The sequence below is a fragment of the Suncus etruscus genome, chromosome 6 (assembly GCF_024139225.1).
Source record: "Suncus etruscus isolate mSunEtr1 chromosome 6, mSunEtr1.pri.cur, whole genome shotgun sequence".
Lineage (NCBI taxonomy): Eukaryota > Metazoa > Chordata > Mammalia > Eulipotyphla > Soricidae > Suncus > Suncus etruscus.
In genome coordinates this window covers 131,529,875-131,549,403 of record NC_064853.1, presented here as the reverse complement: position 1 = coordinate 131,549,403, position 19,529 = coordinate 131,529,875, and the positions used below count along the sequence as shown (strand labels likewise).

The 19,529-nt window shown below is 40.6% G+C and overlaps 2 protein-coding genes across 2 annotated transcripts in view; one reads left to right on the top strand and one right to left on the bottom strand.

Moving 5' to 3' along the window:
• Nucleotides 1-19,529, bottom strand: part of DOCK2 (dedicator of cytokinesis 2) — a 442,819-nt gene that overhangs the window by 181,258 nt on the left and 242,032 nt on the right. The window lies entirely within an intron of this gene.
• INSYN2B (inhibitory synaptic factor family member 2B) overlaps nt 1-19,529 on the top strand; it is a 131,343-nt gene that overhangs the window by 105,908 nt on the left and 5,906 nt on the right. Inside the window, exons 2-3 of the mRNA XM_049776061.1 lie at nt 1,207-3,436; nt 4,817-4,891. Coding sequence (XP_049632018.1) covers nt 2,100-3,436; nt 4,817-4,891 — 1,412 coding nt within the window. The 5' untranslated portion in view covers nt 1,207-2,099. The remainder of the gene's footprint in view (nt 1-1,206; nt 3,437-4,816; nt 4,892-19,529) is intronic.

Sequence of the window (19,529 nt, the reverse complement as noted above, 5' to 3'; positions counted from 1 at the left end):
CAGAGAGTGGGCTCCACAGATAGATACTGGGGTTTACATTCCAACTTTTCCACTGAGCACTTGTCCTCTCTGAGATGTGCTTTACTCATGAGTTGAAAACTGTTGGGAAAATTAAGTGATATTATACAATATGGGAAATAGCCAATGAGGGAGAAGGATCATAGGTTCTGGTGGTAGGCCAATAAAATCCAGACTCTGACTTTCTTACTAGCTGTGTGTCCTTGGGCAAGTTAGTTAAGCTTTCTGGGCCTCAGCTTTTTCAACTAGAATATAGGGCTAATGATAGTATCTGCCTCATTGGGTAAGGAATGGATGAGTTGGAGCTTGAAAAGTGCTTAGAACAGCACCTGGCACATTAGTGGGTACTCAGATAATGAGACTTGTTATGATTAATGCATGTAAAGCCCTCAGCATGGTAAAAATAAGTGTTCAATAAATGGTAACTGCTATTATTACAAGGTATACTTTCCACTGAGAATTTTATGCACATTTATCTTCTAGAAAGCAATTAAAAAATGAAGGCATTGGGGAAAAATCTTGTTCTTATGTAAAAGCTATAGTTAGAAAAGAGACAATTTTGGGGTTCAGTTAGTTTTGTTAGAAGAACACCTTAGGATCCCAAAGCCCCCTACTATGTCAAGACTCCCCTTTGCTTCCTTTTGTTCAGACACACACTCCTTCATTTATCACTTACTAAAAGCCAACCCAAGAGCCAGGAATGGTCTAGCAGTGAGAAAAGCTCTGATCGTGTCCTTAAAAAATAGCAGGGTAGACACAACTGAAAGGATGCATCCACAATAACTACTTAAAACAAGCTTCAATTTGTTTGGAAAGATGAGGGGAGAAGGCATGACCAGATCCTAGCTAATGAGTTCTAGTATTGGTCATGTGTATGAGGCAGGAATCCCTGGAAAGGTTTCCCGAGGAGGTGGTGTGTAAGCTGGGTCTTCAATAAATAAATAGGAGTTGGCCAATGATGCCTGGGAGTGGAAAGAGATAATGACCATGTGAATAGACAGACTGTTTGCTCTGAGCCCTACAGACACAACGTAGTTATAGCTAGGGTTTCAGAAGGAAAAGTAGTGTGGTTGACTTCTTCCTAGACCATCCACTCAAAATCTCTATGCTGAGAAGTAGGAGTTCAGAAATAAGCCCGTGTACAGAGGAATCGTGTTCTTAGTTGTGACTGCTCTCTTTTCTTTTTAGCTTCATAGTGCCTCCTTGCCACGACTGCCATGTTTCAGGCCCAAGTCCTGAGGTCCAGTGAACACCATTTTTGGCTCAGATTCCCAGAGACTGCAACCAGAGTGTACTCTGCCCACATGTGAGTACTAGCCAGAATACAACAAGAACGCTGTCCTCTGAATGCCCTCCAACGCCTCAATCCTATCCCAGCCACAGTCCACTAGGTTTTGTGAGACTATTTAGGAAGATAAGTTTTCCTTGCCTAAGAAAAAGGAAACAGCATGAAAGAAAACAATGGCCCCAAAGGAAAAATTTGTGATTGACGTGACTGGGAATGTTCCCTTAGGAGCATCATATATCATCACTGAAGCAAACCTCCGTGTCACGTACTCCTCTGCTTGCTTCCACGCTGTGAAAAGGAGATGTATTTAAGTTTCCTGCAGTTTTACAGTGGAAACTGATCTCTAGGAAGGGAAGCTGCAGGTCCCAAGCATAGCAGGTTTCTTTTGGAATTCACACATCAGGAGTCTGGTGCAAACCCCTAAATGGTACCTTTGTTGTCTTTCTCTTTGAGACAGCAAGCTTCCTCCAGGAACAGAACTGCCTGCTGGCTTCCCTTGATAAACAATTCACAGCCCTCATGACAGATCAGCTGTTTAATATTAGCCTAACTCATTGTTTATCTAAGTGATGATTATCACTGCAATGAAATACTATTTTAACTAAAGGAGACGAGTGACGCCAAGCCCCCAGGAAGAAACTACAGATGGGAATGGCTGATGGAACTTCCCGTTCTCAGAGGAGAGGAGCTCTATACCCTGTCTGGCATAGCTCCACATCTGATGCTGCTCCAAAGACCTAAAGACATGTGCCCTGGAGCAGTATATGGTCCCAGCCCCTCCAAGTGAGACTCCATGGCCCAGGCAAATGTAAAAGTGCGACCTGTGCTTCTAAAGCGAAGCAGTCTAGAGTCAGTGGAGTCTGTGCAGCCGCCTCACCACCGCAGGACCAAGTCTCAGCAGGTGCGATTCAAAGAGGATGGGGCCACTAAGACTCCGCCCGGCCTAGCAGAGGTCGCTGTTCACTCTCCTGAAGACCCAACTGCAATGGGCAAGACTCAAGCACCCCGGCACCATCACCTGCCCACCTACTCACTCTCCTTCCCCAGGTCCCAGAAGGGGGGCTTGCGGAACATGGCTATCCAAACCTCCCCCAGTCTCAGGAAAAATTTCCCGGTTTTCAAAAGGAAGAGACTTACAGCCAGCAAGTCCTTGGTGGAAATGCCAACAGCATCCCAAAGTGCCATCCAGCTCAACGGCAACCTCTCTGAACAGGACATTGTGTCCTCCAACCTTGCCTACTTACGGCTGGCTCAGCATCTTGAGGATGGGCCTCAAAGGGTCAAGCTGTCCCACCTGTTACTCCCAAGAATGCCCAAAGTGCAAAGCAATGGACCCGTTAGCGTATGCTCAGATGCGGGGACATGGAGCACCTCTGAGAAATCAACAGCTGCCATTCAGGTCCCTGATGATATTTACCAGAGTCCTAGATGGGCAGCGACAGGCTCCACTGTCAGGCCAGAAAGGTTAGCTGAGAGAAGCCACTCTACACCCCCTTTAGTTGACATGTGCCCAGGGGACAGAAGAAGAACGCAGCCATCAGGGTCAGAACTGTCGTCCTCCTGCTCCAATACCACCAGCCGTGCCAACCACATTCCAGGCACAGGGAAACTTAAACCTGAGTTGCTTTTGCCCAAAGAAAATTCAGATAACCAAGATCCCTTGTCAGCCCAGTCAAAAGAGATGTGTGACCCCTTACTTCTGCGAACTCACAGCTCCTTCATGTTGGACTCCCATGGCCAGCCAGTCAATCTGGGAGGGGCTTTGGACTGTTTTCCAGCCAGTAACAACCACCAGGACCAGCAGTCACCCAGGTCTAATATTGCATCAAAACCTGCCTCTGCGAGTCAGGAACAGAGAGTCAAGAGCCCCTCATCGCCAGCCAACCCTGTGGAGACTCAGAACTGCCTTGGAAGCGATCACCTCTCAAGCTCTCTTCCAAGGAGGGAAACCAAACAGCACGGTAGGGAGGTTGGTGGGACTCATCAGATCCATCTAGCACAGGGGGAAATCTGTGACCTCCAAGGCAGGCTTCAATCTGTGGAGGAATCTCTGCACTCAAACCAAGAGAAGATTAAAGTTCTTTTGAATGTAATCCAAGACTTAGAGAAAGCTCGAGCTCTCACAGAAGGGTAAGGTGATTATATATTATATAATATTATATATATACATATATATGTAAAGTGGGTTGTTTTCTATAATGGGTATAGGATGATTGTGGAGAGAAAGGGAGAAAATGGGGAAGAGGGCTCTATGGAAAAGCAGGGAAAATGGAAGGAGAGTTGGGAGAGAGAGAGAGAGAGAGAGAGAGAGAGAGAGAGAGAGAGAGAGAGAGAGAGAGAGAGAGAGAGAGAGAAATAGAGACTGAGATCACTTTCCTAAGTAAAATGTCTCAAATATTTGAAATTTTGTTGTGTCAACAAGTTATAATCATTGGCCCATTTTTGTTCAGAATATGCTTTCATTTAGTTTTAGGTTGTTACATTTCCATGGCTGTATGTTGTTTTCAGTGATAGAGAAAAGATGGGGAAAGATCTAGAGATGGGAAAAGAGCTAGAGAAAAGCTAGGGGAAAGATGAGGCAATGAAGCCATAGGACAAAAAGGATAATATTAAGATAGGGGTCCACTGGAAAATGGTGGGAGCAATGATAGGAATGGGTACCTGCCCATTCTCACTGCAAATTACAGCATGTTCATAGTATAGTAATTACTTGTGTGCTCATCACAAACATTTTACAAAGTTTACAAGGGGAACCTTGATGACCATTTTGATGGTCTGGATTGGTTCATTACTGGTGGAAATGAAATCACAATTCCGAATGAAACAAGAGGCCCAAAATGTTTGTCTAGGTGACTCAGCAACTTTCTGGGAGGGAAGGTCATTACTTCTTCTCATCCCTTGAAAAAGAAGTCATGAACTGGTATCTGCTGTTATGAATCAGAATTAGCATTGCCTTATAATGGCACTGTGAAGATCCATGTGCTGAACTAAGGTTTTAATTCCCTTCTATTCATTAACTAAGTTCCTCAGTTTTCCTTATCTTAGACATAGGTGTAAGAACAATGAACTCATTTCATAAGACTGATGTCATCATTTAAAAAACCCTCATATTCCAAAGCCAACGACAACAGAATCAATACCCAATCTACGACAAGCTAGACACAGAGGGGACCACTTATACTAGCAGTCCAGGGGGTAAGGGAAGGAGATATGGGATGCATGCTGGGAATGGAGGGGGGAGGGAGGACAACTATGGTGGTGGGAATGCCCCTGATTCAATGTTAATATGTAACTAAAATATTATTGTGAAAGACATGTAATCTACTTTGGTCAAAATAAAATTATTATATATAAAAAACTCATATAATCAACATCAAGAACAGTACGCCACTTTGCTACCAATGAAGTGAGGAGAGGGATGCTGATTTTAAGAAATGAACTGCTAGACTGTGTGCATCTCATTGGGCTTTTGCCCTACAGATTTATCTAGCAAAATGCTCTATCTTACAGGCGCAACTTTTATCGAACCGGCCAAGATCTCAACAATTGCAGTACGTGCCAGAATACCGCGTGCATCATATACAGGTACCTGGCCACAACCAGGCCCAGCTCTGTACAGCACAGACACGGTGGGCTCAAAGAACTTATTCCAAAACCCTCTTAAATTTAGAAGGGGAAAGGGAGAGGGGCAGAGACAGGAGGCCTCTGAATAAGTAAGATGTTTAACTATAGTTAACATCTGGTTCCCAGGCAAATGCTGTTTTGATTTCTTGCAATTATTAGGACTATGAGCAGGTCTTTTGAGGTAGTAATCATCCTAAACTTTACTGAACACTAAGTGAAGGAACCATACTATGCCCTGCATATATATCTGCATCTCATTTCACAGTTATTCCTGGTGGTGTCAGGAGAGGTAAGCTATTTGGCTCTGCTCTACAAAGCATGTTTAAAGAGCAGAAAGTGCTGGACTCCAGAATCAAATATAAAACTTTCTGATCTCAAATCCTGTGATCTTGGTGTATGAATCCATCTTTCCAGAATAATATTATTCAACAGTAGCTCTTATAAGCCAAGCAATGATTGCAAACATCAGGAGCTGTGCTAAGAACTTTGGATTCATATTCTAAATACATTTCCTTCTAGCAGTGAGTGGGTAAGTTTATTTTGTTTATTTGTTTAGTTGATGCCAGTTCTCAGGGGTTACTCCTGGCTCTGTACTCAGATATTACTCCTGATGGAGCTCAGAAGACCATATGGGATGTCGAGGTTTGAATTTGGATAGGTAGCATCCAAGGCAAATGCCCTACCCACTGTTCTATTACTGCTGTCCCTAAAGTGAATTTTTTAACTAACACAAGAGAAACAACATAAAAGTACTAAATTTACCATCAGAACCCCAATTTGATGTCTGCCAATTTGTCTGGGGTTCAGTTTCCTCCTCTGTGAAATGGGAACAATGGTCCCTTGTCAGAGCTGCCAGAAGGAGCCAATGAGATGATCTCTGTGGAAACCTTTTGTAACTGCAAACCACAGCACATGTCAAAGGGTTGATTATTACTATGTTTACTAGAAAGATCAATGCCGCCTGAGCTTGCAGTGCACTGTCAATGGCACAGTGGAAAAGCTGTCATTTTAGTTGATGCCAGCTAATTTTGTTGGACAAAAAGTGTATGGTTTTGCTTTCTCTATTGGTTTTCTCACTTGGATAAGAAAGTCAGCATAGGGCCTGAGAAAAATCGAAGTGTAGTTTGGTTGCCTGTGTTATCTTTGTAAAATTTCTCATTCTCACTAGCAATGGACAAGTGGTTAGGTGAGGGTTGGGCTCTAAGTAAGAGCCAGCATGTTTGGCATATTCTCATTCAACTATTAATACCAGTCATATTTCCCCTAAATAACATAAAATTCAAGACAGGTGTACAAAATACCCTTTGAACAATATCCCTTAAAAACAAACAAACAAACAAAAATGCCTGGAAAAGCCTGGCAGATCTAAAAGTAAAATCAGGACGGCTTATCACCTGCTTATCCTCTCTTTTCTACTTCTCCTGTCTTAACCAGAACCAGAATTAATTAAATGTCTAGACAGCTAGAGAAGACAAAACACTATTCATCATAAGCAGGGATTATTTGTAAATAACCTCCATTCAAACTAGACATTAAGCAGCAAGATGATGACCTAACGTGATGTTTTATTTGGCCTACGTAAGTGCAAAGGACAAGTGGTTGCTTCCCAGTTTACTGTAAGTTCCACCTCCTCTGAATTTTCTCCTCAGAAAAATGGTGCCTTTAATTATGTACTCTATGGTTCTTTTTAGTTCTGACACTGGTGTTCGAAGTAAGCGTAAAAGCAGCAATGTTTGGCTACACTATGACCTTCCAACAAGACTGACAATGTTTGCATTTTTTCTGGTACATACTTCCAACATCCCAAGCAAATATTTGAAATTAAGTCACACCCTTGATGCATTAGCAAACCTTCTTGCCACATCCTTTCAGCCTTCAAGAACAGTCACGTGTGCACTCATCCCTCATTACCATTCAAAGCCAGACAGTGCTCCCAGACAGCAGTTACATCCTTTTTCTAAGCAAGCTACTGCAAAGAAATGGGCAATTAATTTGATGAAAGCAAAAAGATCAGAAAAACATCCCTGTCATAATATCAGTGGAAAGATGAGGCTTGCTTTTTGTTTGTTTGTTTTTGCTTTTTTTTTTTCTTCTTCAACATTGCAAGTCACTTCAAACCCATGTCTTCTGTCCTGGGAGTGTCATATTTTACAAAATGGTGAATAAGTGATGTGAAGCACACATCATCTGGCCTTGTAAGGCAGCAGCCTCTCATTTGGAAGATAGATGTCTCAGTGTATATCACTGTACCTGCTGGGTCTTCTTTGGAGATAATACTGCTTTATTAGAAGCACATAAGTTTTTCTAGGCAGCCCCATCACCTGAAGACTATGTTGATACTTCCTACTTTCAAGTTATGTGATGCATCTTTCTTAGCCAGATCACTTTCTACCCCACCTACCCACAAGCTTACTTGGTCATGAACCTACCTACTTTGCCCTACTTTCTCTGGACTATATTGGGGAAACCCATGTAACCAAGAAGCATAGCACTAACACCTACCCCAGAGCTAAAGGCTCCATACCTTCTCTATATCTTGAACAAGTTTCCTTTGAGATTGAAATACAGTATATTTATTTTTTTATTTGAAACTTTTTTCTTTATTTAAACATCTTGATTACATATATGATTGTGATTAGGTTTCAGTCATGTAAAGAACACCCCCTTTACCAGTGCAACATTCCCACCCACCAATGTCCCAAATCTCTGTCCATCCCATCCCACCCCCACCTGTACTCAGACAGGCTTTCCAGTTCCCTCATTCATTCACATGATTATGGTAGTTCTCTGTGTAGTTATTTCTATAACTGCACTCACCACTCTGTGGTGAGCTTCATGAAGTGAGCTGGAAGTTCCAGCCCTCCTCTCATTGTCTCTGAGGATTGTTGCAAAAATGACTTTTATTTTTCTTTTTTTTTTCAATTTGATCTGTTTATTATTTCAGAAGCAAACTGGGTGGGAAGTATAGTGCAATTAATAATCACTGAGATAAAATGTAACAATGCACTTGAAATGATCACTTGTCTTACTGTCATTCCATCTTCTAGTCATCAATATAAAAGTTCCCTTTTCTCTTTTCTTTTTTTATATTTATTTTATTTTTAATATAATTTTTATTTTAATTATAGTGGCTTACATATCGTTGACAATAATATTTTAGGTACATATTAACATAAAATCAGGGGAATTCCCATCACCGAATTGTCCTCCCTCCACCTCCGTTCCCGTCCTTCTTCCCATATCCTCTTCCCTCACTCCCGGGGCTGCTAGAATAAGTGGTCCCCTCTGTGCCTAGCTTACTACTTAGTGGTCTTACACCTGTTTGGTCTTGGTACCTCTCTTATCCCCCCTCTAATTGGGAGGCGGGACTAGATAGTTCAAGTTATGCGGTTTTGTTTGAAGAAAAGTAATGACCTGGAGAAAAAAAAGAAAAAAGAATCAGATACTCCAGAAATGGGCGGAGTTCTTCTAGAGGCTTTCATCCTTGGTTTGAGAGACGAAGGGGAAAAAGAAGGTGAAACACCACAACAGTACATAAAGAACTGTCAAATAAAATACCCAGTGAGCATTCAAAAAAACCAAACAAAACAAAAGGGTAAGCACCATATAAAAGCCATGGTATTGAAATAAAAAAAATGTGGCAGAGCACATAGGAAAAGAAAATAAGTAAATCAATCAATCAATAAATAAATATAAATGGAGACATCCACTTCAATAGCCAAACCACAACAATGAAATCAACAAAAAAAATAGATAAGTAAATAATAATATTTAAAGGGCAGGAAGTAGGCATTAGCTCTTTGTCCCAGACTGGCTCTAGTTTGTTAGGCTTCAAAGTACCCTTCCTTACCTGTTCTTAGCAGTAATTCTAGGACAAGGTACTTAAAGAGTTAAGTGATGCCCCCTGTGATATTCAAGGTTAAATAACATTTGAATTACTTAATTAAAAAGTCATTCTCTTTTCAAATTATTTTCAATCCTTCTGATTACTGACAGGGGAAAATTTAAATTTGGTGTTGAAATATTTGAAAGATCTTTCTAATGCTGGCTTATCACATGTTTGGTCAAAAGACAACAGATCTGGGGCTGGAGTCATAGTACAAGTGCATAGTGTATTTGAATTGTACACACCTGGGATCCCATATGGTTCCCCAACCACAGCCAGGAATAATTCCTGAGTAAAGAGCCAGGAGTAAGCCCTGAGCTTTGCTGTGTGTGGCCAAAAATAAATAAATATTTTTAATGACAGACCTGCCACAGTTACATGCAAATAATGCTATGAAGCTACAAATGTAATGGTTTGTTTTAATTTTCTGTTTGTTTATTTTAAATTTTATTTTATTAAAATACTATAATTTACAGAGTTATTTATAGATGGGCTTTAGACATACATTATTCCATCACTGATCCTACTATAAGTGTCAACTTTACTCCACCAGTGTTCCAAGATCACTTTCCTACCCTCTTACCTCAGCCTGTCATCTGGATAGGCACCTTTTTAAGTTTGGTTACTGAACTTTGGGTCTCATGACTTCATTATTATTAAATTTGTGATTTGAATATTTAACTTTGTCATTCCTTAACAGCACCAATATACCTAAATTTCTTTGTCCTTTGTACTCATGAAATGGAAATTAAGATAAAGCTACAAACTTAACTAAATTTTAAATGCTTCTCATCTATCTCTTTTCCACTCATTCTCTTTCTCTCTCTCCCTCATTCCACACGCATATACTGCCACAAAATTTTTTCCCTTATCCTTCCTATAGTCTGGGATTCAAGGGTTATCTAGGCATAATACAATTTTTTTTATTTGTTAAGTTTTGTGTTTTGGGCCATACCCAGAGAGAGATTCTGGAGGTTACTCTGGCTCTATGTTCTGTGCTCACTCCTGATGAAGCAAAAATTGAAACTCCTCCATGTAAAGCTGAGCTCAGTCATTGAGCTTAATCCTTGTTTTCAATTTTTTTAACTGCAATCTTCCACTATGGGGATTAAAATCAATCCCCATAAAGTCATTGTAATGATGAAGGCCTCCATTTTCAAAAGTGATATTGCCTGATAAATATAAACTTTCTTTTGCATAAAGTGGATTAATTGAGAGAGGAAATAGTTAAGTGATTGTGTAATGAAGTGAAGTATCTCATAAAAAAATGAAGGTGGTGAAGGAATCACTGAAGCCCAGAGAAGAATATAGAATAGAATCCCCTCCCTTTCTCTTCTCCTCCTTTCTGTGCCCCTTATCTTACCCCTCGGCTGTCTCCAGCACTTCACCTGCTCTTTCTCACTAAAAATAACTGCAGTGGATTTTTGGAGGACATTGACCACACCAATCATGCATTTTTTTCCCCTGATCATAGCTCCCAGGAAAAATCTGCTTCACTTAAGTTGCAAGATGCCTCAAATGTTTTAAGAAAAAAGAGTAGAGGTTTCTCAGGAAAAAAATGATCTTCTATCATCCAAGCATAATGCTATGAAATGGAAATAAAGATAAAGCTACAAACTTACTATATTTTAAATAAGTGAAGGAGGTGGTTTTCTATAAAACTTTGAAAGGCACTGGAGAGAGAAAGGACTATTGTTTGTCCTGGGGCTATGCCTGCTCAGTCTCCTTAGCCTCTCATTTCGTAGATTAAATTACCCCATGATTTTAAGTTTATTTCTATGATTTCACCTAAACTTCCTTACTTTTTATGGTATTTCTCTTTTGAAGTATTATATGCAAATTTGTAAAAGGACAGAATCTATATGCAAATGTTCCAGATCTACTCAGTCATCTCCAAGTGTAAAACCCCTATCTAATCAATATCTGTCTATACCTATGTTTATGTCTGTATATGTGTGTTTTCACTTTACTGCATATATTTCTGTGATACTAGCTCAAATTTACCACACAACAAAAACACACATATTTCTCCATAAATCTCCCTTCACTCATTTCTTCTCATCCACGCTATTAAACCAAGTGTCTATACAGAAACTGTATCTCTATCTGCTCTTTTCTTCATAGCAACACATCAAGTCGCCTGCCATTTGCTCTCCAAGAATCCAGTCCCTATTCCAACCCCTTTGGGTTTACCATTAGTAGCCTTCATCATTTGACATTTGAACTCTAGTCTTTTGCCACTGATTCCCCTTTGCCCTGTTCCAAGAGGTTTCTACGCATTGCCAAATTACTTGAAAAGGAGAATCTGCCTGTTTCACACATCCGCTATACAGTCCTATCCAGGTCCCTGCCATTTCCTTTGACTAGTTTTTCAAGACCTTCTGAAAATGACACTGACCCTCAGGCCCAGTGTGTTTCTAGCTTCTCAGCTGTCTTCAAACATCTTATGATGTGTCATGACTCGGGGCACTTGCTTATTATGTTCCTTCAGTTACTGGCTTGCCTTCTCTGCTCTGCTCTGTCTAGACGCTTCTTCTTACTCTTGCAGCTTTGAAGTCAGTTCCTCTAATCGAATTTACACTCATCTCAGAGAAGAGCTCCCATGATGTTTGTCACTTATCCCCCATCATGGTAATGCAGTTCTTTGTTTCTTTATTCCAGAAAACAAGTAATATATCTTGGTGATGGATTCACAGCTGAGACTCAGTAGACTCCTGTCAAAGATGGGTATAGACTTATGTAGACTGAAGGAGGGATGAAAAGCAACAGTGAACTTTAGACAACTAATTAGATAGTCCCTCAGTCAAGTCATTGATATCATTTGCTTTCCCTTTAATGCTTGGCTAGGGAAATAGAGTCCCGATTAATCAAGAAGGAAAGGAAGGTTTCTATACAGCAGGTCCTTGGTAGATCTTTATGAACTGAACCAGAAACTGAATGTAGTTCATGGACTATCAATTTCAAATACCTGGAACACTACATACTCTCAATGAGATGGAACCTAATCAAATCTTACTGTGATGACTCAGAAAGCTTGCTGCAATTTCACAGGGCATTGAGATCCTTGTTCTTCATGGTCATCCAACATTATTACCCAATATGTATGCATCCACTGTGCTAGGAAAGGTGAAGTTTGATTTGTAAAAAACCAGAATATTCCTCCAGGCTACCTCTTCTCCCTTCTATGGCATTTGAGCTGCCTAAATTCTTTTTGGAAGAAGGATTTAGTGTACTAGGCCTGCAGATTTTCTTTTTTATTTATTTATTTTTTAATATATTTTTTATTTAAGTAACATGATCATATTTGGGTTACAGTCATAACCAGAATACCCCCCTTCACCAGTGTAACATTACCCCCGCCCCCCTTCCCATCCCCTGCCTGTATTCAAGACAGGCATTCTACTACAGTTATTTGTTTTTAAGTTCAGTAAGTTGTATTTTTTTCCTTAAAGAATAAGAGTAAAAAAATATAGTAAAGGTGTGATAGTGGCAATCACCGTTGTTTGCATAGGTCCAGAAAAATGGGGAAAATGGAAAAAAAAATCCTTGACCTGATTACAAAAAGGCCTCACCCCAGAAGTTTATTGGCATAAGACAGACTCTGGGTTCCAGTCATACTAGTCCATCCAAATCCAGTTATTCTCAAGGTCCCGGTGAAACTTTTTCACACTTTAGCTATTGTTGGTATCAGATTCTTATATTTAAAGACTCTGGATTCTGTGCATTTCTTTCATCGATGACACGCTGATGTGGAGCATCTTCTAGTTTCAGCATACCATTAAATGCGGAGCGATCTGCCTGCATGCAGACTGTTCCTGAGTCGTCTGGGTGTTGGGAGCACTCTTTGGAGTAAGTCAATGCCAAAGCAGTGGTAGGTCTTCCCTGGTAGAGGCTTGGATCCTGGTAATGTTAAAGACAATTGTGGTTGTTTCCATAGATGGTATCCATTGTTCAGGTGTGTGTGGGCGATGCCCATTCTTCTGAGGCCTGAGCCAAATCACTATGCCAATGTTCAGGGTAAAAGACCTAATTACATTACCAAATTTGTGTTCCCATCTCTATTAGATAAGAACTTGTTTGCATATGTATTATTTTCTCATTTTAATGTGCCTATGCAAAAGAGAAGCAATGCCACAAGATATTGTTGGTGCATCTGGAGGAAGATGAATAAAGTCCAACATTCCCCATAACTTGGTACAAACATGAAATCTATACAGAGATACTCTTCTACCAGTATTGCTTATAAAACAAATCTCAAAGGGGGGAAATCAAACACTCAAATAACAAATCCAGTGGGCAAAATTGTCACTATATGACGATATTCGAAAGAGTTATAGATGTTAAGGGAATACATCTGAGATATACAAAAGAGATACACGTGAACCTTTTATGTTTTAGAAATAGTCAAGAGGGAGGGGGGTGTTTCCGAGACACCACTTTGGTCTGTGATTGGACAAGCGAAGAGAGCATGGAGCCATGCCTTCCTCTTGTTGCCTGCTGAAGCTTCCGACTCCCTGAGAGGCTTTTGCTTCCTAATTGATGGAAGTTGAAAGATCAGCAGTCCCCTCCCAGCCCCTTGCAGGAACAAGGAAGCCTGGGGTCTCTTTTAAATTGCACCTCACTGGAATCCACTTGCTGGGACCCTGAGCAGGTGTTCAGGAATAACCCTGGGGACGGGGAGGAAGGAGAGAGAAGGCTGTGGGGAGGCAGCCGAGGCTGCATCTTCACCTTATCTTGGCCAAAAAGCCTACAGCATGGAACCTTGCCGTGATGCGTTGCCTGCTGAAGCTTCAGACTCCACCCATAAATTATTGTGAAAGATATGTAATCCATCTTGGCCAAAATAAAAATCATTAGTACAGAAAATGGTTAAATGTGGGCTAACAAGAGATGGGAGGAGGGAGTAAAGGAATAAAACGAGCGCCTGGACAGCATTCAGATAATGACAATGATATCCATATATTTCTCATAATGTTGCCCCCGCGTGGTTTCACAATGGACAGGTTTAATAAGTAAACTTCCCTGATAAGTCCTAATGCCAGAACCTATTGTAACCCATGTCCCGCACTCCTTCCTAGGGCTGGTTAAAGCAGCCTTTGGCATGGCGGAGGGCTGCCAAACGCCATGCTGGCAGGACCTCCCGACTCGGCTTCCAGGAAGGAAAGAGATCCTTCCCGAGACAGATTTTCTTATTAAAACATCTATAACCAATGTGGTATCCAGAATAAGGGTCCCATTAGATGTCCACAAATCTTTCCTGTAACTTATGGACACATTTACCATTTTTCACAAAAGAGACTTTACAGATATAACTGAAGATCTTGGGGGAGGGTGAGTATCTTAGCTTTCCCAGATAGGCCTAGTTTAATCACAAAGTTCCTTAAAAGAGAAAAGGGGAAACAGAAAGGCAAAAATCAGAAGAGGAGCTATAATGAATCAAGGAATATAGGTAGCCTCTCAAAGAATTGAAAAGCAAGGTCTGAATTTTCTGTGAGCCTCAAGAAGAAACCCATCTCTTCTGACAGCTTGACTTAATATTCTGGAAGACTTCTGACCTCCAGAACTCCAAGAGTCAAATTTGTGTGGGTATAAAGTTATGGTGATTCATTTCAATACCAATGGGAAACTAACACACCCAGATAAAAACCCTCATGATTTATAAACTACACACACCTGTGTGACTTTTGAGGTGGTTAGGCCACATCCAGTGATGCTCAGGGGTTACTCCTGGCTATGTGCTCAGAAATCACTCCTGGCTGGGGGGACCATATGGGACACCAGGGGCTTAAACCGTGTTCTCTTTTAAGTCAGCACATGCTAGGCAAACGCCCTATGGCTGCGTTACTTCTCTGCCTCCTGTGTGACTTTCTTGAAGGAGTTTTACAATTATGATATCTAGTCAAGGACAGGGATATAAGTTGAAGTAAAATTTAAGATAAAGAAAGAGAGGCACCACTTACCACACATATACTTATTTATTAAAGGACTTTGATTTTCACATAGAATCCTCACTATCAAGTAAAATAGATCTAAGTATGCCCAACTCCCAGATAGACCAACTGTAAGTACTCCAACTTACAGTCCAGACTCAGAAAGATCAGGAATGTGAACAATATTCAGAATACATTAGTGTGGCACAAAAAGTGATGCTCTTGAACTATGATTCAGGAGCAATCAATTAGCAATAAAAAGATGAAAACCCTGTTCAGTCTAATCGCTGTTGAGATTCCACAGTACATTGCCTTCAGAGACTGGCTTACTCAGTGAGCTATTGCATGGATTGTGAGGGCTGCCTTTCTGGTTGGCCCACAGTAGTGTTCTCCAAGCATGAGTCTGCTATATCCATCTCTGGGATATCTAGATGTCATCCTGCAAATCTGAATCAGAAGGGTGGGGTGAAGAATGGTAACTTACCACTATAGCAAAGACGCTTAAGAAATATCCTACTAGATAAAATAGGCATACTGAAAGAGGAGGATGCATCTGTTTTACTAAAATCTTTTGTGACCATCAGTCCATGTGTTCCATGAATAGAGATGTCTTGTTAATGAAATCACCCAGAAACTTGCTTTAGTTCTCAATATATTGTTGGAAAAACAAGAATCCCTTATGGTTGGCCTCTATTACAGGTAGGATGGTCATATGAGGTAAGGTGAGAGTACAGGTAAGAATAGAGGGAAGATAAAAGGGAAAAGGGAGTGAGCAGACCTCTCACCAAAGACAAAAAAAAAAGGCAAATCTCTCTTAGTTCAGCTTGATGCCCAAGCTCGCACAGCATCACAGAGAGGTTCTACTTATTGCTTCTCCTGCCTCCACAGCCCCCAGTATCTGAGGCCTCAAGAGAGATCCAAAAAAAGTAATGACAGTCCCTGATGACAATCTTTTCTTCATTTATGATTAAGATCAATTAAAACCAAGTTTTGGGGCTGAAGCAGTGGTACAGGCAGTAGGGCATTTTGCCTTGTATGTGCTAACCTAGGAAGGACCTTGGTTAGATCCCCATTGTCCCATATGGTCCCCCAAGACAGGGATGATTTCTGAGTGCATAGCCAGGAGTGACCCCTGAGCATCACTGGGTGTGGCCCAAAAACCAGCCAATCAAACAAACAAACAAACAAACAAAAAAACAAATTCTATTCCCAAGCCCAGGATGCCAAAGTAATTACAGACCCCTGAGGGGTCAAAATGTCCACTGCTGCCAACCACCACTTCTAGGTACAGAGAAGAGTGGACACACCAGGCTTCCAAACCACATAAGATGTCAAGTCCTTCATCACCATTTCTCCTGTTCACAAGTTCCATAGATTTCAGGTTGCTCTGGTATCACCACCACCTTCTCCTCCATTGTTAGAACATCTAACCAAACAAAGCAGAGGATCTGGATGTTCAGATGAAAATTTCAGGGAAGGCCTTTCTCTGCCTGGGAGCCAGCATTCTGATGCCTGGTACTGTCTCTCTGTTTTGATATTCAGAACTTATCACAATTTGCTCCATAAAACATAGGCCAAAGCCTTGCAGCAGTGTGCATTGTAGGAAAGAAGCCAGCACTTCAATCAACATAAAAAAGAGGCTTCTAAGAGCTTCAAGAGGGATTTGGGCTCATGGGATCAGCAGCAGTGGGTTTCTTCCTTGAGTTTTCCTTTGACATTTGAGCATTTTGGCCACTGAAACTTGGCCATGCTCACCACTTATGTCTATTACCTAACCAGAAAAAAAAGGGCATTTCACTGGAAATGCAATATGCTTGCAGGCCCTGTGGGTTTAGAAACCAACTTTCAACTTAAATTATTCAGTGTTTTTCTTTTGCCTGCCTTTGATGCTTTCCCAGCTTGCAGCCAGGTGAGCTCTGAGAGCTCTTTCTTCACAGCCACAGCACTCTCTGGTCAGCAGTGAAGCTTGTAGTGAAAAATAATGACAAAGCACGCAATATCTGCTCTTTCTAGTAACTGCAGATGTGCTGGCAGCTTTTATCCTGTTTCAGTGTGGATTGTGCCACTTTCATTTCAAACACTAGAACATTAATGCTATGGGAGCACCAGACAGCATCTTCCAAACAACCTCCCAAATGCAACCCCAGTTGCCTCTTTAGAAAATAGACATGAATTTGAATACATGTGAATAGTCTGGGTCCCAATGGGCTGATACCCATGACAGTTGCCTATAGTCCCTGTTTTTCTTGGGTAGCTTTTCCCTTCTTTCTCTCCCTGGTGTGTGAGGGAAAAGAAGCAGGATTTACAGTATCTGCAATTTATCGGCAATAAAATAAAACCTATTTTAATGCATTAATAGTTAAAGAGGCTCTGAAACATGACATAAATATAAAACCAAGCAAGTGGGAAATTCATAGTAATAACAAACTGCTAGCACAGAAACCATGGATGGCACAAAGTGACCCAACCTTGATTTCTCTGTCAAGTTAATGCAACAAGCCTTACCATTCATCAAGCCAGGCAAAATGCCAGGTATTTTGCGAAACACAGTGCACATATCATCTCATTTCAAGGCTACCAGCAACTAAAAAACGTGCCTCTGGCTATTAGCTCCTTCTTTCAAATGAGGAAATGGAGACCTGTAGAGGTTACATGACTTGTCTAAGATACAACAAAGTCAGAACTTGAACTGGCCCTATAGTCAGGGGATTTTTTTTTTTTTGGTGTCGCTTCCCTACCTATAATTCAATCTAATTGATTAAATACATATACTCTGTTCTTAGATGGCCTACCTTATCTAAATCTTGACACAGAGCTACAAAACCAGAATCAGATCTCATTCCTAGATAGCTAGAAGCAACAGCAACTTCTACAGCTTGAACCTACTTTATTTATGTTCCAAGAAGAGAAACCTCTGATTCTTGGACTCCATCAGCAGAAAAATACCCTAGTAGGAGGGGCACACTCCCCAGCTTGAAGTGGCTGCAAATTGGGAAGCTCAAAAATCACACACCCTAAATAATGAGAAAACTGGTAAGGAGAAAGTTTTAGGAACTATGTCCCTTCCAGGCTGGGCGACAAAACAGATAAACAAACAAAAACAACAACAACAAACTTTCACTTTCCTAGACTAATTTGTCCTTAAGATACTTTTAGATTTATTTCTGTAGATAAGAGCCAAATGGCCTTTGCTGGTTTGTTTGTTTGTTTTAAAGTGGAGGGGATGGCTGGTAAATACATGATATCCTTTGTTCTGTGGTATAAAGTGTTACAGAAATGCTAAAACAGACATGCAAGAGGTGGAGAGGGATGTGGGACAGGGGAAGCCTTCAGAGACAGGAGGTGGTATGGACTATTACGTCTGAGCCTTTTTGCTCAGAGGATGTGGTTTCTGGCAATTGGACTCCTCTTTCTGAAGGAGTCTGTTACACTGCTAGGATGGGACTTCAAGATGCTCACTGCAGTCCCAGGCAGCCTATGCCACAACCAGGTTTGATTTACTATGCCAGATGCTACTTTTACTAATCTCCTAAGAGGGTACCCATCTTCTCTGAGGGTACAGCCTCTCAATCAAATTTCCCTGCAACCTCAAAGTACTATTTTTTTGTAGTTGGCATATAACTTTATTGTATCTAAATATTTTAAAGAGATCATTAAATATCCAGTAAATATAAGTTACCATACACAGTGAAATGTTTATCTTATATTGGTAATTTTAAGATTTCTTAGCAACTTTCAAATATCCAATATGGTATTATTATCATCTATAATTATATATATAATATATTATATATTATATATAATATATTATAATATATATAATATATTATCATCTATATAAACTATATTGTACATAACATCTTCATGATATTTATTTCATAGCTAAAGGTTCCTTCTTTTTACCATCATATTACATTTTGTCCCATTCTTACACAACCTCTGGTAACCACAAACCAGTTTTCAGTATTGGTGACATCTATGTAAGCTAGATATTTCTTTTTTTAATTAATATCTTTATTTAAACACCTTAACTACAAATATGGTTATAGTTGGGTTTTAGTCATGTAAAGAACACCCTCCTTCACCAATGCAACATTCCCATCACCAATATCCCAAATCTCCCTCCTCCCCACCCTACCACCACCTGAACTCTAGACAGGCTTTCTATTTCCCTCATTCATTCACAGTTATGGTAGTTCTCAATGTAGTTATTTCTATACTCATCACTCTTTGTGGTGACAAAGTACTATTATTGCAAGCTGAGGTGGTCAGCTGAGTCAAGGCTGGTTCCTTAGAGGCTTTATTAGATCTTGGACACCCCATACATAAGTGGCAACCAGGGAGGGGCCCATGCAAATAAAGACCACATTCCTTCAGGAAGCATGCTTGAGTATACCATTTCTGGAGCTAGATTTAGTTTCAAACCCTGGCTCTATTTCCTGACTACCAAGAGTTCTTGACAAAAACATTTATCTCCCCTTGCCTCAGATACCTCATTTTCGAAATAAAAGTAGTGCAATCTGTCTCATGGTGTTATGAAAATTACATGATACTTAAGGAGGAGTAAATGGTCAGGATAGTCTCTATTAAAATAAAGGTCACCCAGAGAATAAAGCCATGGGACAACAGTGAAAAGGTGCTTACCTTGCATGTAGCTGGCCCAAATTTGATCCCCAACCCCCATGTAGTTCCTCCAAGACCGCCAGGAGAGATCCTTGAGTACAGAACCAGGAGCGTCAGGTGTGGTCCAACACCAAAAACCAAAACCAAAACCAACTTCAGT